This window comes from Protopterus annectens, chromosome 9.part0, assembly GCF_019279795.1.
Source record: "Protopterus annectens isolate FY-2018-M chromosome 9.part0, PAN1.0, whole genome shotgun sequence".
Lineage (NCBI taxonomy): Eukaryota > Metazoa > Chordata > Ceratodontiformes > Protopteridae > Protopterus > Protopterus annectens.
This window is the reverse complement of record NC_056743.1, coordinates 749,567,203-749,592,112: the sequence shown is the minus strand read 5'-3', so window position 1 is coordinate 749,592,112 and position 24,910 is coordinate 749,567,203. Positions and strand designations below refer to the sequence as shown.

Sequence of the window (24,910 nt, the reverse complement as noted above, 5' to 3'; positions counted from 1 at the left end):
AAACTCTTTTTTCTAGAGGCTCCTTTAGCTGTTTAAAACTTTCATTTAAAGGCCCACTGCCGCTTTTCAGCTGTGAGAAACATTTCTGCAGTTTGTTTTCCCACTCTCCTTCTCTATTGGTATCATGTTCTTATAATTGGTGGCTTTGCAGTTGCCCACCCCTAGTGTAAATTTGATATGGGACCCTCCTCCCAGTCTAGTGTCATTACCTCATTCTACCCAGTACAGGGAGAACATTTTAGAAGGCCAATCAGCTTAGTTTCTGCTAGTCCTTTCTCTCTTTCCTTTCTCTCTTTCCTTTCTCTCTTACCACTTAAAAAAAATTGTCTGCTTTTACTGTATTTGTGTTTCTTCCTACTTTATTTTGCTTTTGCGTCATCTTAAAAGTACTCAATTGTATTTATTACTGCTTGGTGTAACTCATTCTAAGTCTTTTAGTTTAAGCACTTGGGCTTCAGACCAGTTATTTTACATTAAGAGGGTTTGTGGTCTGCACTCTTGTGGGAGGAGAGGCTGGACTCTGCCCTTCTGAGCTGGGAATTTCTGGTTAAAGGCTTATAGTGCCTGCATATTTGAACTGCTTCTTACTGAAATTGGTACACCTTGTTTGCTGTAGCATAGACTAGATCCAGGCCTGCTGAATCTAGCTTTGTTTTGTATAACTTGAGCACTAATCCAGGCATTCTTTAAAGTATTCAATTGTATTTATTACTGCTTGGTAGTAACTTGATTATAGTGTAGCTATCATTCTAAGCCTTTTGGATTAAGCACTTGGGCTTCAGACCAGTTGTTTTACATTAGGAAGGTTTGTGGGCTGCACTGTGGTGGCAGGACAGGTAGCTTACATCCTTCTAAGTTGGGAACTGCTGATTGAGGGCTCAGTGTCTGTTATTCTAAAAGTGTATTAGTTCTGGTTTAAGCACTTGGGCTTCAGGCCAGTTATTTTACATTAAGAAGGTTCGTGGTCTGCACTCTTGTGGGAGGAGAGGCTGGAATCTGCCCTTCTGAGCTGGGAATTTCTGGTTAAAGGCTTATAGTGCCTGCATATTTGAACTGTTTCTTACTGAAATTGGTACACTTTGTTTGCTGTAGCATAGACTAGATCCAGGCCTGCTGAATCTAGCTTTGTTTGTTTGCTTGTTATTTCCCTGAAACGCTAATTCCACCTAAAACGTGGCTTTTCAGCGCTTCTGCGGATCCCTAGTGATATCTGCATTGCTTACTGTACTTATTTCCTTGTTTCACTTGAAAGAAAGTTACTGTTTGTCGTTTTTACATTTAAGTTACCTGGCACTTGCTCACTAAGTCAGCACTAAAAAATTAAAAGCACTACACCCTCACAAACTCCCCTTGAGTACATTGTTCCCCATTGGCCCTTTTTTTCAATTATAAAGGAATTCCCAATACTATTCTAGCATGTTCAAAGGTCAGTTGTCAATCTCCTCTCTGGTCCAGCTGGTGAATCTGGGAATCTTGTGGCAATGTTACAACTGCCTCATGTACACAGACAACCCTCTCCTCCTTCCAACAAATTCCAACACATGTGAGAGATGCAACCATATAGCCAAACTGGAGGCTAAACTCTCTCAACTCAGTACTGGCGTAACCAGTCAGGAGGAGAAGGAAACCACACTCACTACAATTCCAATCTCACATAGACCTACCACGACAGCAAACCAAATACATAAACACACAAAAACATACTCGGAGGCTCTAAATAAAAATCTGCCTAAGCAGCAGAGACCTCCAAAGCAGACACCCAAGCAACCGCTACCCCAAAACAAAACACGTGCAACACATAGCTCACAAAGCCAGTGTGCCGAACAGTCACAGCCCTTAAGGCTAAACAACACACCTGATACACTTGTAATAGGTGAGTTTATCGTCAGGCACACTGATGTCCCGCTCACCAGGCTGAACAAGGAGAAGGTCACGGTGAGCTGCCTGTCGGGCGCTAGGATCCGCCACATAACACACACACTCAGGTCACTCCAAGGCAAGTACAAATATGACTCAGTCATTGTCCATGTTGGTGTGAATGACCTGAGACGTACCTCCCTGGACTACATGAAAAGAGACATAGAGGAGCTCTCTGAGCATGTAGCCCAGGCCGGTATGACCCTGACATTGAGTAGCATCTTACCCTCACCAAGAATGATGCCACAATATGAAGACAAGATGATCAATTTCAACAATTGGCTTAAGTATTGGTGTCATTCAAAGGGGATCCAATGCCTGTCAGCCTGGGATGACATGCTCGACAAGCCACAATGCTTCACTAGGGACGGCTTGCACCTGTCACCCCTGGGCTTTCGGATATTGGCAAAGGCTCTTGCTACCCCCATAGTGCCTTTTTTAGGCAAGGCTCAAAAGACAAACCCACCTCCATAGGTATCACAAGGGATAAGAAACTAAGAGTAATGCTACTCAATGCCAGAAGTCTAAACCTCAAGATGCATGCACTCGAAACTCTCCTTAGCATGGAGAACATCGATATCTGTGCAGTAACAGAAAACTGGTTCAAGGCTCCCGAGAGCACCCCAGCACTACCAGGTTATACCTCATACCATGCTTTTCGGCCCCAAAACTTGGACCAAAACACAAAAGGAGGGGGAGTATCAATATTCATCAAAGATACCCACACCTCCAGGTTGGTGGCACAGCACGAAGCATCAGAGACTTTCCATGTGCAACTAACAGTGGGTAAAACTTCAGTTTATAGCCTACTACAGACCACCCTCCCAAACCCAGGAACCTCATTTGGCCTTCCTGAGAACACTGGAAAATATGAAGGTCTCTCCAAACACCATTATATTGGGCGACTTCAACAACCTAAACATAGACTTGGGAGCATTACTCTAGCTCCAACACCCTAGCCCAAAGGTTCCTAGAATTTATAAACTCAAATGCTATGGAACAACTTGTTACCACTCCCACAAGAGGGGAAAACATACTGGACCTGATCATCACCAACATGGGGACTCTATGCTCCAGACCAGAAGTGTATCCCTCACTGGTAAGATCACACCATAAACTAATCTCACTGGATATTCAAATCCAGACCCCACCCCCTGCCCAGAAAACCACAGTGAAAAACTTCTCTAAAGCAAATTTCACACTACTCAAAACCGAGATGGAATCCTTCAAAGCCCCCAGGCCTGTGGAAAATAAGGCCCAGACCGCAGAATCCTTTATAAACGCATTCTATGAACACCTTCAGGAATGCATGGATCATGCAATCCCAAATAAAACCAAGACCCAATCCTCCAAAGGCAGACGTCCTGTCTGGTGGACCCCAGCCATAAACAAACTATACAATAGAAGGCGGAAGCTACTACATGATAGAGCAAAATCCCAAAAAGGGAAGGCATCTCTGATCAGTATTAGCAAAAAACTACAGGCACTCATAAAATCGTCTAAGGCCAGCTTCGAGAGAAAAATTGCACAGGACACTAAGAATAATCACAAGGCTTTCTTTAGTTATGTTAGGAACCTGGGTGGGAATTCCCAGATATGCTCAGAATTAGTCCAAAATGACAAAAAATACACAGAACCCACAGACATTGCCAACATCCTAGCTGACAGGTTCAGAGCAAAACCCCCCCCCCACCAAAAGAGCAAAAATACATGCCAGCAGAGTGCTGCCCCTGTGACATCTCAGATGCTCAGGTAAGAGCCGCCCTCTCCAAAGCAAAAAACACAGCATCAATGGGACCAGACAGTGTCCTGGGCTGCGTCCTACATGAACTCCAAGAAGAGCTAAACCCAAACATAAAACTACTGTTCAGTCTCAGCCTTACTACAGGATATGTACCCAAAGAGTGGCATACAGCAACAGTGGTCCCTCTCCACAAAGGTGGTGCCTCAACGGATCCTGGAAACTATCGCCCCATAAGCTTGACTAGCTTGATCTGCAAAGCTATGGAAAGGATCATCATGGACCTCATAAATAAAGATATTGGGGACCTACAGACACTGGATCCTACCCAGTTCGGCTTTGTTAAGGGCAGATCCTGCCTCTTAAACCTGGTCGATTTCTTTGAAACAGTCGCCAAGGCCATTGACAAGGGGAAGGTAGTCCTCACAGCCTACCTGGACCTCGCAAAAGCCTTCGATTCAATACCCCACTCGGGCATTATAGATAAGCTCACCAGCTTAAATATAAACCCCTATGTCACTAGATGGGTTGCAAACTGGCTCAAGGACAGAACCCACATGGTTAGAATTGCTGGAGCCATGTCAGACTCCAAACCAGTTACAAGTGGCATCCCACAAGGCTCAGTCCTGAGACCTCTCTTGTTCGGTATATATTTCTCGGAGGTACAGGCAAACACAGAAGGACTGTGGCTGACCAAGTTCACAGATGACTGCAAACTGGGCGCCATAATCGACTCTCCAGCTGACACAAGCATCCTCCAAAAAGGCCTCATAGAAACAGACAACTGGTGCCAGAGCCATGGCGTCAAGCTAAACGCCAAAAAGCATATAGTCATCCCCTTTGGCAAAAACAAAGTGCCCACAAATCCATTAAGTACAGAAGAAGTAATTAGGGACCTGGGGACCCAAGTTGATAGCAATCTCTCATTTGACAACCACGTGGCCAAAGTGGTTAGAAAAACATTTTATATAGCCCACCTAATCATGAAGGGATTCACATCTAGATCAGGGGAGGTCATCGTGCCTCTTTACTCATTCCTCATCAGGCCCATAATTGAGTACAATGCCCCTTTTGGGATGTACCTTACCAGACACCTGTAGCAACTGGAAAGACCCCAAAAGTACCTCACCAAGAGGATCAAAGGGCACAAACAGATGCCATATGCTGCCCGGTTAAAGAAACTCCAGCTCTACTCAGTGGCATACCGCCTGCTCAGAGGCGATCTGTGCCTGACGTATAAATCCATGTCCAACCCGGAATTGATGGACATGCTAAACCTCAGAAAATCCAAATCCTATCGAGCTACGCGCTCGAGAGACTTGAACCTCAGCACTGAAATAAATAGGGCATGCTGGAGGGACAGATTCATAACCCAGAGGCTCCCTTCACTCTGGAATAAAATCCCAGTCAAGGTTAGGCAGAGTCCATCATTGACTCTCTTCAAGAAGAATCTTGATGAGTGGATGGGAGATCGTAGGTTTACCCCGGGTATCACTTCTGTGTCACTGTTAGACAGAGGCACAGTATACTAACCTCGAAAAAGGGCATAGCAAAATTAATTTAAAATGGGTGGCGAAAGCCAAACACACTCTGGCTAGGCTTATAAATGCCCTAGGGCAGATAGCCTAGTATGAACCTATGAACCTAAGATTTATGCAAAAACTTTCTGTTTGGGAAAGATTTTCACTTTAGCTGCTAATAATTGTACTTCACTGATTTCAATATGACACAGTCTCAGGATGTAAAAACTGTGGGTGGTGGCTAACACGAAGAACTATGTAACTACTCAAGGGCATGAAGGCAGAGACGAGGCATAATGTGAAGTGTGAGTAGACAAAAAAATGGTAGGACCTTTATTAACTGTGGCAGGGGAAAACTGAAATGTAATTGAAAGGCACTGAAGTATTTCTGCATACTAAAAGATAACTAAGTTACAAGGAGAAAAATTCTTAGAACATTGTGAAAAATGGGAAGAGCACTCTTGGCAAACATCAAAAAATGAAGCAGTGCTAATTTCTTGAACTCTAATGGCGCCCCAGCTCATGAATGAGGTCCATTCATGTCATGGCATTAGAAACCCAAAACAAATGGAGAAATTAAAAAAGAAAAAAAGTAATACTGGGATATGGTTGACTACACTGGAGGGTGGAATTTTCCTTTAAGGGTAACTGAAAAAATGTTTAGCATCTCTGCAGAATAGAACCAACATTCCAGGTAGAGCTGAAGGAGATATTCAGATGCATTTCTAATAACAGTGCTTCATGTATTAGATTGGTGATTTTCTTCAGAGTAAGTAATACAGTGTATATTGGGCATACAGAGGAACATTTGGAAAAATTGGTTAATTCTAGGACAGTATTATTTATTGATTAATTTATTTATTTATTCTTATTTTTTATTTTTTTTTTACATTTGTTTATTGGGAAAGTCCAACTGGCCCGGAAGCCCATTTGCAGTAGAGGCCCGGGGTTCATAGGTAGGTACTAGGCTGTCATCCCTGGGGCCTATACAAGCCCAGCCAAAAAGGTTCCCTGGCATTTGCCACCCAAGAAAATTATTTTCCTGTGCCACTGTTGAGCAGAGCCACAGAGGTGATTCCCGGGATGAATTTCCTATTTCCCATCCAATCATCAAGATTTTTCTTGAAGAGTACTAATGAGGAGCTGTGTTTGACTGTAACCTCAATCAAAATCCCAACACTCTTTAAAAAATCACTTAGACAACATCTCTCCTCTTGCTGGCTATGCCCATGCCAAAAAACAACTCTCAGGTAGACTCAGCTCTCCTTACTTTTCCCCCTGTTTTTTTTTATCCAGACTATACTCTAGTTTCCTTATCTTTTGCCTAACTCTGTTACCTTACCTAACTAACCACCCTCCTGTCTCTCTATACCTTCCTCACCAACTCTCCTGTACTATTTCCTCCATGTCTTTCTTCTCTGCTAGTGTCCTCTTCATTTCAGATCCAAGATACCTATTGTAATACAGTTCATACTCTGACATATATTTTATGCTGTTTGATTTCTTTGCAAATTCATGCCTATTACTGCTACTGTATTGCTTGCTAGTTAGATTTTAAACTGAAAACCCATGCCTACTACTAGTGTGTTACCTGCTAGTTTTAGTTTCTGAAAGTGTTAAGTTTTTGTAACTGAAATAATTTAGTTTCTGTACTTTAAATCATATTTTTTCTTGTATTTTTCTGTATTTTACATATTTTTTTCTTAATACTGTTATGTGGAGCTTTTCTCCCCAGGCCTCCACTGAAAATGGGCTCTCCAAGGCCCAGTGGACTTTCCCGGTAAAAAATGCAATAAATAAATAAATAGATAGGTAGTTTATTCCAGAGTATGGGAAGTCTCTGGGACAAGAATCTATCCCTCCGGCATGTTCTGTTTATTGTGGTGGCAAGGCTTAGGTCCCCAGAGCATGTAGCTCGGAGGGATTGGGATTTCTTTAAGTGGAGCATGTCCAACAGCTCTGGGTTTGACATAGCTTTGTATGTTAGGCAGAGATCACCTCTGAGTAGGCGATATGCGACAGAGTAAAGCTGGAGTTTTTTGAGACGGTCTGCGTAGGGCATCTGATAAGATAAGCTCCACTATAATAATTAACAGTACAGTAATAAATGCAGTGTTAAAGATAAAGCACCACTACATTAATTAATATATAGAAAAAGAGCACCAGTTCTGCAATTAATATAGACATGAAGGAGATGTGGAGATTAACTACAGAGAAAGTATCCAGAGTGAACAATATACAGCAGTATATTTCTTTTGTACTATAAACAAATCACATCAATAGTATATTTGACAATATAATAGCATTATATAGAAGCAAAATAAGGGTGATATTGGTAGTTGGTAGAACTAGGCTTAGAGTTTTGTGATAGAAAGCAGAACTTGGGAAGTCAAAGTATGGTAGTAGACTTAGAGGACTGTGAGAGAGAACTGTGTGAAACATTATTTGGTTGTACTATATTAGGCACTCACCCGATGCTGTCCCCAGGTTTCCTTTTGAGGTTCATTCATCAAAAGTAGTGAGTATTAATTAAAGAAAAGGGTAACTGATATATGTTACACCATGTGAAATAGGGACATTTATATGGTAGTATAAGATTATTGCTTATAAAGCTAGAATTTTACTGCAAGCAAGATAGAAACTCTCCTATGGGTATAAAGCTTTTACATTTTTGATCATGAAGACATATTTTAATCAGCAAACAGGCATATATCTTCAGTGTAAAAATATCACAAGAAGCAAGCAAGCAAACTGAACTCTTCAAGGGTGGAATGTGATACAATGAATCTAGAAGATGATACCTGAAACTAAGTGCAAAGTACTAAGTTTTATATCTGGACAGTCTAGACTGAAAAAACAGTAGTCAGATCAGTCTGATAAGTGTTTCTTTATTATATGTCAAAGTTATCTGAAACATCGTGGAAGAGAGAGAGAACTAGATAAGATACATGCATACATAGAAAGATAGCTAGGAATTCAAGATGGCTGCACATTGAGTAACAGCTTAACTCTAGCTCTCCCAGTGTGACAACAGAAACTCAGCAGAAAAGGTCAGTAGAATTTTGTGTTTACAGCTAAATTTCAGTAACTGGCAAGTTTTTTCCTGGATGCCAGAAAAAAAAAGATATACAGAGCATCTGGGAAAAAATCAACTACAAAAAGAGAGGAAGAAACACTGACTGGGGAACGTTCTGCAGCTGTTCAGCGAAAAGCAGTGCAACTTCCAGACATGACTTCCAGTAACCTACAGGAAGATATAAGACAACTGCACACAGACCTAGTTAAAATAAATGAGACACTTATGGAGTATATCAACTCAAACAAAAAAAGACTGGAAAAAATGGAAGAAGCTTTAAACAGATATTCAGATGAGGTAATAAAACTGCAAAAATCAGAGGTTGAAATAAAGAAAAGGCTGGATGAATATGAGACTGCTCAGGAAGAGATGTTTCAAAAATAGTAGAATTAGAGGACAGGGCACATAGGGAAAACCTGAGATTTTCAGCTATACCAGAGAAGCTGGAAGGAACAAACTGCATTAATTTTATGAAAACACAAATAAGCAACTGGACTGATATTCCACAGCAGGATTTGTTAGTTGAAAGGGCACATCATGTATATGCTGCAAACCTGGCTGTGGGAAAGCAGCCTAGCCCTTATAATGGAAAAGATGCAATCCTACCAGCAGAAGGAGTTCATTCTGACAAAACTGTGGCAGAAGGACAAAATACTAAAAGTGTGAGACAGCAGAGTGTTTGTGGAGAATGATTACTCATTGTACACCAGGCAGAAGAGGAGTAAATTAATTCCATTATTCAGGAAATGTTGAGACACAGGAGTGAATTTCAAACTGCTGTACCCAGCTGTCTTCAAGGTATTCTTCCCTGGAAGGACAAAATCATTTTTTTGATGAACTTCATGCTAGTGAGGAAATACAAAAGCTTGTCCAACAAAAAGTGAGCTGTGAAACAGAAGGAGATTCTGCTTCTTGTTCTTCTGGTAATAAAGACCACAGAAAGACTGTACCTGTGAAACCTTTTCCACTGTTTCAATGGAAAACCTTGAAGAGAAGGAAGGGAGCGTGAAAGTTGACTAGAAGAATTGAGAGTACATTGGAAGTGAAGCAGACACAATATTTGGGAGCTGGCGGTGAACAGTAATAAAACCAGTAACAATGTAGGATTACAGTACAATAATTATATTTGTGAAATATGATAGAACAAGAAAATCTGGAAATTTGGACTTTCAGAATTTGTTGGACTTGTGGGAGACTCTAAAGTATATATCCTAATTCATGTCATTAATGTTCAGAAAAATGCTTTGGGGAGAGGAAGAGAGGAGGGAAAGTTAACTGTAAGTAAAGAAAACATTTTTTCTTCATAGTACTATTTTTGTGATGTATGGTGTTTTTTGTATGCTATAAAGTAAAGTTTTCTTAGTTATTTTTAAGTGTAATGGGGACTGTAAAGAGGTGCTGCTGTTCTTTTTTCCCTTTATTCCTTCTCTCTTTCTTATTGTTCACTTTTAAGAAATGTAGGCACTTCAATGTAAAAAAAAAAAAAGCCTGGTTAAAAGAGCATGACAAAAGAAAAATTAATGTGCTTTTTCTCATTCTTGCATGCAGGAATGACTGGATTATGGATCTTAGATCGCTTTAGTAACAAGTTTTAAGAGAAAGCAAGTAAATGAAAAAGAATATTGAATATTACAAGTTTTTTTGTCTAGCAAATTAACGTATGCTTAGTAGGAATTCTGTCTCTGGCCCTCATGTCTCCATGGAAACAATCTGATAAAGAGAAATTGACTGTCTGTCTGGTTCTCATGTCTCCATGGAGACAATCTGATAAAGAGAACTTGGTTACAGTCTGGTGGAGAGTGATGGGGGGGAGATGGCTAGGAGATGATGTTCTCTGAAAGCATTTGGGGGGGGGGGGGGTTCCAGCTGGGAGAACTATAAAAAATAAGATAAAACCAGTTAGCACATAGTAGAAGCACAGGCTGCACCATGCATCTTAGCATGGATAACCTTTCTTTTAGGTTAACTCAAGTCTATAAATGTGGCTGTCAGTTGGGACATTTGTTGCTGTCAGGAGGGTAAAACTTCAATATTTAAAGATGTACATAATTTTGTGTGTTCATGTTAAATTAATAGGTTTTAGGGGAATATTATCTTTTTTGTTTATTTGAGGGCTTTCAATAAAACAAAAAATATTGTAAGATGTGACAGATTCAAATGAATATGCCAAAAACTAACTATGTAAAAGTTCAACCTGCCAAACAGTGTATGCATGTAACACAAAAGCTGGAATTACACATTTAACAAAAAAGGTGTTATACATAAAAGGTGAGAATAATAACCTTTTAATAAAATGATGTTTTATGTAATGTCTTTAAATGTCAGTAGTCTCACAGATAAATACAAAAAAGAAAGAATAGTGAACTGTATTAAAAATTGCAGAGTGAAAATACCTATGTTACAGGAGACACACTTGGAAAGAACTGAACATGTGAATTTGATAAAGAGAGGTTTTCAGGATGGTTATTCTGTGAAATATCTGGGACAAAGAAGAACAGGAGTACTTATTTTAATTGTAAGAGGAGCACCAATAGTGGTAGAAGAGGATAAAAAAGATAATAATGGCAGGTTTGCAGTGCTAAAGGGCTTCTGGCAAGGGAACAGGATTACACTGCCATGCATTTATATTCCAGCTAAAAGTCCTATAATAGAGCTTAAGAAAATTCTGGGACAAATCATCAGTGGGGACTGGAATTTGATTTGCAGTGGGTGGGTGGGGGGGGGGGCAGATGGGAAAATATAACACAGAAGGGTGGATTTTTCAAGAAATCTATGAAAATATTTGGCATGGAAGATGTGAATCCAGTACTAACAGTTCAGAGTGAATTTGCATATTATTCACCAAGATATAAAAATTGGGCTAGGCTAGACATAATTTACTTTTCACAGGAACATGTGCATTTAAATGTCATGATACATACCAGTCACTATTTCAGATCATACCCCAATAATAACTAAAATAAAAACACAGAGTAATGAAACAAAAATGAGACGCTGTCACTTTCCCACCTATCTGTTAAAAAGAGAGGAATTTAAGGAATAGGTAGTGGAGATTCTTCAGGAGCTATTCAAGAGGATATAAATTATTCTGAAAATATAGTTGGGGAGTGGAATAAAATTAAGGCAGAGCTTAAACATAGGGTGGAAATAAAAGAAAGGTAGCTATGGTTAAGAAGTAACAAGAATTATTTAGTGGGACTAACAAATGTTGAAGAATTGCAGAATAGGGTATTCTGACAGAAAAAGAAGAGGATCAACTGCAGAATGCCAAGCAGAAAAAGAGGGATTACCTCAATAATATACACAAGTTTAGAACGATTGCTGCTAAGCAACTTTTTGTTTTGTTTTTTTATAATAACACTAGAGCACAACAACTTTTAGCACAACAACTCAAGAAACAGTAGAAAAGTCTGTCACCAAGCTTAGGGAGCCTATAACAAGAAAGGTAAAAACAGATCCTGTAGAGGTACTAGAAATATTTCAGAAAATCTATGAAAATCTGTATAAAGCAGAGATATGTGGAAATTTAGAAAAGATGCAAATGGAAATGTTTATGGAATAATTAAATATGCCAATGTTAGAGGAAGATGAGGCTCAATTACTAAAGGTTAGGATAGGAGGAGATGAGATAAAAATTGTGATGTATAACTAATCTGCAGGAAAGTCCCCAGGAATAAATGGTATTCCTTTGGAAGTTTGAAAGCTAGGATGAAAAAAAAACAGATAAAGATCTGGAAGGTTTTGTTTAACAGTATTTTAAGAGAAGGAGAAGTACCAACATCCTGGAAGAAAGCAGTGGCATCTGTAATACGTAAAGATCCATTAGATCCAGCTTCATACTGGCCTATTCAATACTAAACCATGATTATAAAGTGTTCATGTCTGTAATGGTAAAAGAATGGCAAAGGTAATGTTAACATTGACAGATATGGATCAATGTGGTTTTGTGGAAGGGAGGCAAACATTTGACAACATTAACTAAACAATGATGATCTAGAGGGAAGCAGAATGTAAGAAAACACCATTGTTGTTGGTAGGTATTGATGCAGAGAAAGCATTTGACAGAGAAAGCTGGGTCTTTATGAGCAGGGCAATGGAAGCATTTGCTTTCCTGAAAAAATTATAAGGTTGATTAGGAGTATATATGAGATATCAGAGGTGAACTTTAAAGTAGGTGGGGTCATCTCTGATAATTTCTGCTTGAGCAGAGTAACCAGGCAGGGGTGTCCTCTTTCCTCTTTGTTATTTGAATTATATTTAGAACCATTGACAAACAAAATAAGACGCTCAGAAATGCAAGGATATAATTGGTATGGTAGTCAAGAAAAGCTGGCTCTATTTGCAGATGATATCATTTTATACCTGACAAAACCAGAAAGACACTGCAGTGTTGTGGAACATTTTGAGACAGTTTCAGATATTTTCTTGATACAAAATTAATGAAGCTAAAACAAAATGCAATAGTGGTAAATTATGTACCCACATATGAACTGGTACAGCAATATCCATATTTATGGGGACATGACTTAATAAAATGAAGTATTTAGGAGTATGGATTAAAATAACTCTGGTGTGGCAGCTAAGGATATGTGGGAAGAGAGTAAACAAAAGGTAATACAAAAACTAAGAAAATGGAAGCTTTGTTATATGGATATGGGCATTGACAGTAAGATACAAGCAGTTAAAATGTTTTAGTCCCATTAGTCTTATATACAGGTCAGGCATATTTTTATCAACCAGAGGAGAAGTTGTGGGTAGCAACTAATAAAGAGCTAAAGGACTTTATCTGGGAGGTTAAGAATTACAAGGCAAGTGGGATAACCTTGATTCTTCCAGTAGAACTGGGCGGATTGGGATTACCTGATTTGAAGGAGTATTTCAGAGCTACGTTAAGGCTTCTATACACAATACATGCAGAAAATTCTAATTCAAAGTGAAAAGGGATGACAATGAAACAGGGAATGCTGAAGAAACAAGCAGATACTGGGATTTTGAATGCAGGCCTTTAAGGAGAATAACAATAATCATATACAGTCATATAGCCATAAAGTAGCAGAAAGTATCCTAAGAACTAAGGCAACATGGGAATGGATAAAGGAGATTCTGCCAAAAGGGATGACTACAGTTAGGGGGCATAGACAATAGGCAAGAGGGGGCTGGAATTTATTGGAGAAAACTGGCGAAGGAACCAAGGTATTGGGAGCAAATAACTTGGGGGGGTGATAAAATGGGAAAATGACAAGAATTTATTTGGACTGCAGGTTAGAGATTGCCTTTCCTATTAAGGATTGATATCAGAGTATAGACAAAGTGAAAGAAATAGGGGGGTCTTAAATGAAAGACCAGCTGTGGTACAGTTTTTAGTAGAATCTAGAACAGAAACTGTCATTACAAAAGGACTAATTAGTAGAGCATATAAAATATTGCATGATAACTATAAGAATCAATCAGATGAAGTTAGAAAGAATTAGGAAAGAGATTGGATAAGCAATTCACAAAGAAACTGGGAGGATATATGTATGTCTCCTAAATATGAAACAAACTCTAGAAGATTTAAGATTTTTCTTAGAAATGTTTATGTAGATATTTTTGTACCCCAAGTACACTCAGAAAAGTTGTCCTCAGGTAGACAGCAAATGGAGGTGTCACAGGGAAGAAAGAGATAATTGGGAACATATTTTCAGAGAGTGTGGTGAGTTGGTGGACTTTAAGGATTCCCTGCGGGATGCACTGTTGGAGATGCTGGGTGGGCAGATGGCTGTGAAGAGGGAGATGTTTTTTCTGAGCTATGATACAGAATCAGAATTGCCTATTTATGGTAAAGCCTTGCTGTGTCTAATTATGGTGGCTGCCAACAAAAAAGCAATTACTAGAAAATGGAAATAAAAATCTGAACCAACTATACTAGAAGTAGTGAATATAGTAACAGAGATAAAACAACTGGAATTGAGATCTTCAGAAAAGGGTAGGAGCAAACTACATAGGAAAAATGGGAATTGTGGGAACAATACATACAGGGAAAGTATGAGGTTTAAAAGAAGACAGGAGTTAAATGAGCTATGTAATGTTTGACTGAACATGATTGAAAGCATTATACATCCCTTATAGTCTACCCAACTAGGATTGTGTTGGTGTGGTTTGTTTTCATTTATATTACTGTATGATTGCGTATGTTGTAAGTGATGGTTTAATAAAGATGTTTATTGTTTAAAAAGGGCAGGAATTGAATAATTTATGTAATGTATTTCAGGTTATATGATATATAGCAATATATGTGAAATATAATGTTTGTAAACATGAATTTGTTAATACAGTTTGATTACATTTATATAAATGTAAATTTGCCTATGTCACAAGTGATAATTCAGTAATGGTGTTTAAAAAAGACAAAAATAGATACTGTACGCTCCCTAAAATAGCGTTATAAAAACATTTTTTGAGACCAGAATGAAAATGAAATGACAGTATAGCACACTTGTCTTTCCTTACTATTCACAGTACAGTTTACAACACACACAGTACCTTAGAGCAAGATAAAAGGCCATGTAGTTTACTCCTCAATCCCAAAACTGCCTTTCCAGCACCAGACAGCCAACAAATAGTCACAGCTGTAGGCCTTCCAAACCCATCTTTCAGCTCCATTAAACAAAAATTTCATGTGAGTATACCTCAGGCTATGTCTATAATAAAACCCAGTTTGCCCACAAAACTCATATAGTACTGAATCCTGGGGGCATAATCACTGTTCTGACCTGTGATACGCCTCTAAATAAGAAACCGATTTCCTAATTTCTAATCAACTTACAACCTCCTTTCATACAGTTTAGGTAGTTGATTTATCATCATCTGACTAATATAATTTATTATTTCACTAAAATTCTCTGATAATTGTGCCTGACCAAGTTCCTTTACAAAGTTTTAAAGGCACATTTCACATTTTTCAATGCACTACAATATTTGAAAAAAAAAAAAAAAATATATATATATATATATATATAAAATTGTCTCATTATTGAGTGAACTGTTACTTGAGTGAATACAAAAAGAGTGATCTTTTTATATCGTATCTAAAAAGATCAAAACACAAAAAAAAACATAAAAAAAGTTTACAGGTGGGAAGCCCACATGCATCCCACCCACACCATCTGCTAATTATATATACCAATTCTGTGATCAGACAGCAGTGGGGTAAGGGCAAATTCTCAGATCCCGCTGCTGTACAGTCCCGCACAGAAAGCAGCCAAAAGGCTGAAAAACAAGCTTGTAAGAGCATTCACGCTTATGAACATTCCCTTTTACAGACTGTATATATATATATATATATATATATATATATATATATATATATATATATATATATATATATATATATATATGTGTGTGTGTCTGTGTATATATATATATATATATATATATATATATATATATATATGTTTGTGTGTGTGTATATATACACATGTCTGTATATGCATACATTGTGGAAGAGTAATGCATCTGAGATCACCAGTCTTCATAAAATTAGTACAGTTTATTATATACAAGCACAGGTGAGCAGGTTCTTCTAAACAAAACAGTCTTTTGGAGTTAGGGCTAGTGTTACAGTGCTCTGTTTGGAGTAACTGTTAGAAATGCAGTGCAGGTTCCCTAGTATTTTGTGTAAACTAGGTCCTGTGCCAAAGATGGTTTAAATTTGTGATATTTTAGTGATAAACTGAATAGAACTGTGGTAAATGTTTGTCAACATAGGTAGAATGGTGATAAAATATCTGGTACTTTAGACCAGAATATATTTTTTAATCACACTGTTAACCCGTTAGATGTTGTTCCACTGTTGTAAAATCTAGCACATTTTAACCTGTTCTAGTTGCTTGGTTTCCTGATAAACACTACAGTTGAGAGTATATGTGAGTCGTCACTCACCCAGGTGCTGCAGGGTATTATTCACTTTTACATCTATTTACTCATGATCCAAAGCATGTAGGAATGCTACATACATGATTTGTAGTTTGCTTCATAATGTGTGCCTCCCTCCACATTTGCCTCTCCAGAAGAATGCAGTACTGCATCACACATGATTGCATGCTTTCCATTCTCCATGGCAGCACCATGACACCATGTCCCACATACTTCCACAAGCTGCCTAGAAAGGTCACCAACTTTCCTCATTCACCTTTTCAGAATGGCCCTTTGACACCCAGGCTGGTTGCCAAACCTGGATCGCTGACAGTAAAATCACTGCCTTAGCAGAGCCAAGTGTACTTAACTGATTAGTTTTATCTTGCAGCTGTTCTCCACTAGATGTTTGCACTGCAGTGCCCAGGCCACTTCTTCCCCACCAGGATAGGTGAGGTGGCACTGGCCACCCATTCCCATCCTCCCCTTATCAGTTGCTATAGCAATCAGGCTGCTAGTCAAATGTGGGCCATCTGAGTTGCAGTCAAAGCTATACCTCTGTATGCCAAGGAGTTGAAGTCCATTAAGAATTACTTTTTTTTTTTTTTTTTTTTTTTTTTACACTATACCCTCAGACATCATGAAACCAGCTTGGCCCCAGTGCCCATGTCCATGCTGTGTCCCCAGCCATCCTTCTACTCCTTGGACTATTCCAGCTTTTGCTGGGGATGGTCATGGGCCTTAAGGGCTTCCTGAGGCCTTAGTCATCTGTGCTTCCATCCAGGGAGGGTTTCTTTACATATACCCTACCCTCTTTCCTCGCCTCCACCATGCTCTTTGACTGTGCTCAACGTCAACTCCCCTCCCTGGACCATGTCTTCCCTTAGGGAGCATCATCACTGAGCACCCTCCCTACCTCCCTCCATGATAATCCATCAGTCACCCAAGCTACTAAATGAACTCGGGTCAGCTTCAGCCATAGTTAGGGTTTTATCCCTATACACCACTGGAGCAGCCATTAAGAATTACTTGAGTTGATATTTCTGTGCTGTTTGCTGTCTTATTCTACTTGTAATCTTTTTTTGTGACATCCCTTTCAGATTCTGTAGAAGTAAATATGATGTTCAACCTTTAAACAGCATCTAAACATCCAGATCTTAAAATCATCAGCTCCACAAATAGGCAATGAAGAAATAATATATACCAACCTCAAAATTAACCAAAACAAAACCATCAACATAATTGGATGCTACTTCCCACCTGGCCAAAACATCCCTCCACTAGAAAACCTCCTCAGCTGGTCTACCCACCATCTCCCCCAAGAAACTATCATCTTAGGTGATTTCAATATTGACTGGCAATCCTGTTCTGGCAACAATCCAACCCATCATGTACACCTTCATGGCTTCACCCAACTAGTCCAGTCACCAACAAGGATAAATAAAAACTCCAGCAAGCACACTACCCTGGATTGGATACTAGTCAGTAAGAACCCCCAGTCATATATAACAGGCTGCTTATCAGATAGCCTCAGTGATCACTCCCCAACATTCCTACTCAAAAAATACCTGTACCAAGCTAAACCTGTCATCTATCGTCAAATACGTAAAAAAATAAACTTTAACCCACTCACATTCATCTCATCCCTCAAAGAATGTAACTGGCATGCTCTAAAGTGCCTCAGTCTAGATGACGCAGTTGAATTTTTTAATACTACTTTCCTGAACATCCTTAATTACCATGCCCCCATAAGATTTTCCAGAACCAAAGCACAACCCTCCCCATGGCTACAGAAAACCACTAAGTCAGAAATGAAAAACAGGGATAAAGCCTGGGAGCACTGGCGCAAAACCAAACCCCCCACAGCTAGACAGAAATTCCTAGAACTACGCAATAGAGTCAAAAAGCTAATAAAACGGGACAAATTCCAATACTACCAGTCTGCCCTAGACTCCTCAGAACACAGCCCCAAACAATTCTGGTCCTCCCTAAACTCCATCCTCCACCTAGGTAAAGTCAGTACCCCTCCTCCTAACATCCCTCACTCCTCAGAAAATATTGCTACCTCATACCTCATTCAACACACACTTCACCCAAACCATACTATCACTAGCCAGACAATACAACCCCCCTCCGCTCCAACCCACACCTTCAACTAGTAATCTCCCCACTGCCTTCTCTTTTTCTCCTGTACCTACCTCCAACATAAAAAAACTCTTAACTAAACATAAACCCACCAAATTAGCAGCAGATAACCAAGTGAATACCTACAAATCGCAGCTGATGCTCTGGCCTACCCAGTATCCATCTTGATTAACCGATCTCTGTCAGAAAGTTACGTTCCCACATTGTGGAAAGTCTCACATATAATTCCCCTCCACAAAGGTGGGCCCTCTGCAGAACTAACCAATTACCGCCCCATAGCTATTCTCTCTCCACTCTCCAAAATACTAGAGAGATGCATACACTCTCAGGTCTCACACTACCTCCTTACTAACAACCTCCTTTCCAGTACTCAGCATGGTTTCCGACCAGACCATAGCACCACCACTGCCTTACTCTCCTTTACTAACACTATCCTTCAGCATAAAAACAATGGCTATCTCTCCTCTGCTACTTTCCTAGACCTATCTAAAGTATTTGACATGGTCTCACACAAACAACTAATCTCTGTCCTCAATAACCTATCCTTCTCACAATCAGTCACCAACTGGTTTCAGAGTTACCTGTCTGACCGCTAACAATCCGTCGTATGGCAGAATGACATATCTCCCCAACTACCTGTCTCCATAGGGGTTCCCCAAGGATCCATCCTTGGACCCCTACTTTTTTCTGTTTACACCAATAATCTAGCCTCTGCCACCAAACATGGCACACTCATCCAATACGCAGATGACTCAACCATCATCTGCTCAGCCCAGTCCCTACCCAAACTGCAAAAAGTCACACAGGAAGCCTTTTTCTCTGTTGAAACATGGTTATCCGATGCCCAATTAATACTCAACCCAAACAAAACTAAACTACTCATCTTCCAACCCACCAAACATACTCAAAACAACTCTCACTTTAACATCACAGCAAAAGACAACACCACTATATACCCAACTGAACACACCAAATTGCTAGGAGTGGAAATAGACAATAAACTAAAATTTGACATTCACATATCCATGACCATAAAAAAGTCCACAAAAAACTAGGAGCATTATACAGAAATAAACAATTTCTCACCAAAGCAGCAAAGATTTCAATAGCAAATTCCCACCTTATCTCCAACCTACTTTATGCCTCTCCAGTACATACCAACCTAAGGCAATGTGATCTAAACAAGCTAGAGACCTGCTACAACAAAATCGCCAAATTCGCCACAGGGGCATCCTACCGTAGTCACCACTGTCTCTCACTTGCTGAACTAGGCTGGCTTGAACTCCCTCACCTCCTTCAGTGGTATCAACTCTCACTCACCCACAAACTAGTAAACCATCCACTAAATGTCCCATCCCTCCAGAATCTACTCCAACCCTATCGCACCACCAGACCACTAAGATCCAGCAACAAAAATCAATTGCAGATCACTAAAGCCAGTAACTCTGCTGGTGAAGCACTATTCTCTTGCGCGTGCGCCATAGCCAAATTATGGAACTCACTCCCACCCACAATTACCTCTGTACCATCATGCACCAACTTCAAAACTTTATTAAAAGCGCACCTAAAAACATGCTGGCTATGCCCTTGCAACTCCCACTCTGATATCATCCACCCCATCCAACTACTACCTTTCTTTCACCTCCACTAACTATCTTGATGATAGCAAGCTCAGATGCTGATAAGCCTAGTACTTATTATACAGCAGGAACTTCTTATTGTTACATTTGTTAATGCCTGTTATGTACTTCACAGATAAAGATTCTAGTTGTCTACTGATGTACTATGTTCTTCATCTGTAAATATGTTGTAAGTAATTTCTATGTTAAATTGTTAATCGCTATGTAATCCAATGTAACTACTGTCTGTTTATTTTACTGTGGAGCTTTTCTCCCCAGGCCTCCGCTGAAAATGGACCCACGTCCAGTCGGACACTCCCGGTCAACAAATTTAAATAAATAAATAAATGTTACATTAAACGTAGTATACTAGCAAATGTGGAAATGGTAGCAAGATATAAATGAACTCCCTGTGAATGAAGAGTTTGTTTTATCTGTGTAGTTCTTTATTAATAACTCATGGAGAGTGAACTACAATTTACAGCTATTATGAACTACACTGTGTCTAAATGTAATTTTTATGAAGCTGTTTGTATTGTGTCATGTGTACTTTGCTTATTTTTCCTGTTCTTCATTTTACTGTCAGTCTACGTGCCCTAGGACTCGCATCTTCTGAAATGAATACTTAACAGGCAGGTTTGTATCTAACTACCACTATTGGGTTAGATTGGCTTAGTATGTAGCCACCTGCTGATTAAGAGATCTTTTCTACTAGTAACATAGAATCCTTACTGACCTGGATTCCCCTTTTTTTGCTTGTAAAAGTTTAATCATTGCTATACATAGCTGAATAGTTTGGAGCAATGTAATATATATACCACTTCATGTTTCTACTACAGCTAGGAGGATGTGGAATTCTGGGAGTTGGCGTGTGGCTGGCAGTGACACAAGGACATTTTGCCACGCTTTCCAGCACCTTCCCATCACTGACTGCAGCCACCCTCTTCATGGTAATGGGGTCAGTAATCATGGTAATCGGATTCATCGGGTGCCTTGGTGCAGTGACTGAGCATCGCTGGCTCCTGCTCTCAGTAAGTGCAGACTTTCTTATCTATTATTTTCACAAACAAGTTTACTTTTCTTTTTATTAAAAACTGTATTTATGAAGTTTTCAAGAAAACAAGTAGTCACAATAACATTTTATGTTGCTTTTAAGTTTTGATCCATTCTGACTACTGATGTATTAGTTTTTGTATACTAACTCAAACGTCATTAAGTATCTGCTAGGATAAGAAATAAGAGTAAATGGTGAATTTTCCAATGAACGAGAGTCACAAAGTAAAATAAAACATTAGGAACAACAAATTCCATTTGTGCAACACTACCTTTCTTAACAGTTTTGACTCATTTGTTTACTTTTGATTAATTAATCTGGGTATACAAGCATAGAATTTCAAAACTATACACAGATAGTAGAATGACTGTTGGCTCATGCATTACCCACGCCATGGAATATTCAGACTGTAGAAACTTACTGCATTCAAAAGAGCTCACTTCACTTTTTTAATTTCTAAGGCATTGGTTTATGAGGAATAATAAATGTCTAAATTGATTACATCTTTTATATCAATAACAAACTAGAGGCAAGCAATTTATTGAAAGACTCTTCAGTAAAATGCAGTCATGAATTAGTATGTTAATTAATGCTAATTAAGTGAAAAACACTCATGGAGGCACTCGCAGACACACCCACACCCACACGCTCCCTGATACCCATAATACAGGCACACAATCTAAGATAAGCAAAAACACACACACGTGCACACACACACACACACACACACACACACACACACTCTACAAATGCTTCTAATGGGGTGGAAACACCTCAACATGCCCCCTGTGGTGGTAAGGAAGCTCCTGCCCCCCCCCCCCCCCAACAAAAAAAAACTTATAACCATCTCTGAGATTATATATTTGTTTGGAGTAAGTGACCCACAGGACATAAAAAGCACAAAGACAGTGGATCACAGGCATGATCTAATACCTTTTATTGTACCAACACAGGTTTTCCAGAGGACATAGTCACACAAACATCTGATGTTATGTAGTCCTATCTCACCGTAATTCTTGCTGGATGGGTTTGGAGCCAATCCTTGTCTCCGACTCGGCCGATACTAAAGCTCGAGAGCTTTTACTGGCTCAAAGCTATCCCCTATCCCATGGTGCACTACGGCAATTCCCCAGATCTCGTTGCCGCAAAAGCTTCAAGGTTGTCTTCTTACTGGCTCGTTGGCTAAGTGAAATTTTTCAATATTTTTGATTATATCTCTTCACCTTTTTCTATTTAACTAGTTTTTCCTTATCTGAGTGATTGTCGTGAGTGTTTGCTTCCCCTGTCCCCCTTTCTTAAGGATTGTACAGCCCGTTTTAGTTAGAGGGCCGTAGTTGCCCATTTAAATTAGAGGGCCTTTCCTCTTTGTGTGCTAGTCTTTCTCGTTTTTTATATATATATATATATATATATATATATATATATAATTTCTTCTCTTTATAGTTGTACTATTTTTTTTTTTTTTTGTTATTGTATTGTTATTTCTTCTCAATAGAAATATGTCTAAGGATAAAGACAGAGAACATAAAGAACACCGTCCTTCTGGCTTTAAAAAATGTCATTGACTGACAGTCACACCAGTTGTGTGTACTGTCTTGGAGAGGCTCATTTACAAGAACCCTGTACTTTCTGTCATGCTTTCAGCACCAGGGTTCTTAATGAAAGGAAAAGGAAACTTATAGATAAGGGCCTTATGACTAGTTCCTTCCAAGAACAGCTGGAACAAGGTCAGACAGTTCCTAAAACTCATAAAAGGAAATCTCCATCGGTTCCAGCTTCGGAACCATCAAAGAAATCAAAAGCGACGGAGCCAAAGAGTTCTGACTCTGATTCTGCTTCATCAGTCTCAGTGCCGTCTGTTTCATCTGTGCCGAGACAATCTTCTCTCTCGAGACACTCACCTATTTTGAAACCGGTTTCACCAACCTTAAGAGCTCCGATTTTGGAAAGGAGGAGATCTCCATCTAGCTCCACCCATTCCTCCAGGACACTTTTTGATGAGGATGTCGAGTGGGTGGTGAAGAGGCTGCTCTGTGACCTGGTGCTGACAAAAATTTAGCTCCTCTGGACCCAAAGGCTTTGGAGCCATCCCATCTTCAGTCTACTGCTCCTCCTCTGACTGCTTCACTCTCAGAGTCTAATGCTTCTGGTCTTTTAGTGCTGGAACCTTCGGTTCTGAGAATTCATCCTGCTTCCTCGGAACTGATAACTCTATCCTCATCGGCTGAGTCTGGAGCCGAGAGATCTGAGAGCCAACACTCTCAGGTCGACTCCAAGAGGGATAGTCACCCTGGTTTTTCTTCGGAACCAACCCTTCCTCTCAGTGCTTCGGCTCATGTGAGCTCAGCTCCCACATCCGCTTTAGAACATGCTCCTCCTGCTCGGAGTCGACCTTCCATTTCCTCAGAGCAGAGGTCTTCTTCGGAGTGGGGTGGTAAGGCTTTTGAGGCAATAGTGAAAGCTTTGTCTAGTGCTAAAGCCCTGCCATTGAACCCGATATCCCTCCAGCAGCTGACAGCAAACTCTTCTCCCCAACTCCCCCCTAAGCGTAGGGAACCAGAGTCCCAAGGAGCCCCCATTGGAGATTCCCCTCTTCCGAGACCTCCCTAGATTATCCCACTGGAGAGGTCCCTCAGAAGAGACTTTGTAAGAGGAAGCACATTGACTCGCCCCAGTCTGTCACTTCGGACACTGATTTGGATGAGTCAGAAGGGTCCCCAAGATTCCCCTCTGAGGATGTCTCCTTTGCGGGCATCCTTGAAATCCTTAGACAGAGGGGTGATTGGAAGACCTCTTACCCTACTGAGGATGACTCACTGTACCTTGAGGCTTTTGGTTCCCGACCTTCCACCTCCTGGGTGACACCACCATATGACCAACTTTTAGGGGTCATATCTCGGAAAGCTTGGACATCTCCGGACACAGTGGAGCCTGTCCCGAGGAGGCCAAACAAATTTATGACCGCTCCAGAAGACAAATCTTTTCTAACTAATGGAGTACCTGTGGATGCTATGGTGGTATCAGCAACCACGAAGGGAGGAGTTATCAAAGACATCCTCAAATATCCATCCTCCTATTAAAGACTCTAGGACAATGGATAGGTATGGAAAGCATACCTTTTCATCAGCTGCATTAACCTTATGATTGCTGAATTACCTGTCCCATTTTACTAGGCTTCAAAGGGATCTCCTAAAGGAGTTGGGAGATACCCTTCAGGGTTCAGTAGCTTCGGGATCCGCTGACAAGGTATCTGTGCAGCTCTCCACCCTTACCTCTATTGCTAACTCCTCCATGAGGCTGATTTCCTATGCAGCTGACGGAGCGAGAGGGCAGCCACAGCAGGGATCTCTCTTAGGAGACATTCCTGGATGCGGCTATGCAATTTTACATAATCCTTCAAGTCTTCCTTTACCAATGTCCCCTTTGATGGCTCAACTCTTTTTGGACCTCATGTAAAAGAGACTTTGACCAGGTGTGAGCAGGAAGGGAAAACCTTATCTGCTATCAGAGTCTGTTTCTCCCTTCCTTCTAGACCCTATCCCAAGGATCAAACTGGAGGGAAAATCTGGTTCTGTAAATCCCAAAAAGGTTTCCCTCAAGCACAAGGTCAGCCCTCCCCTAGAGGCAGAGGGGGAGGTTATAATGGAAGTCACAGTGCTCGTGGCAGAGGGGGTTGTCAACACCAGGGTGATAGAGATGCTTTCTCTGATCGTCCCTTTCATCTCCCCTGAAGGGTTGCTAGACTGTCCATCTCTGGAGGAAGTTGGGGGTCATCTCTCACTGTACCCAAGCACCTGGCTACAAATTTCCCAAGATCCAAGAAGTCCCCACAGAGCAAATAGAATCTGGAACTTTACTCATGATTCTTTTTAGTTCCAAAAAAGACCGTGGACTTACGATCAATTCTAGAGCTCAGCAAGCCAAACAAGTCTGTAAAAAAAAATC

General features: G+C 40.1%; 1 protein-coding gene across 1 annotated transcript in view; it reads left to right on the top strand.

Annotated features, from left to right (window-relative positions):
• The window catches only part of LOC122810586 (tetraspanin-4-like), a 662,136-nt gene that overhangs the window by 412,411 nt on the left and 224,815 nt on the right, over positions 1-24,910 (top strand). Inside the window, exon 3 of the mRNA XM_044082164.1 lies at positions 20,751-20,942. Coding sequence (XP_043938099.1) covers positions 20,751-20,942 — 192 coding nt within the window. The remainder of the gene's footprint in view (positions 1-20,750; positions 20,943-24,910) is intronic.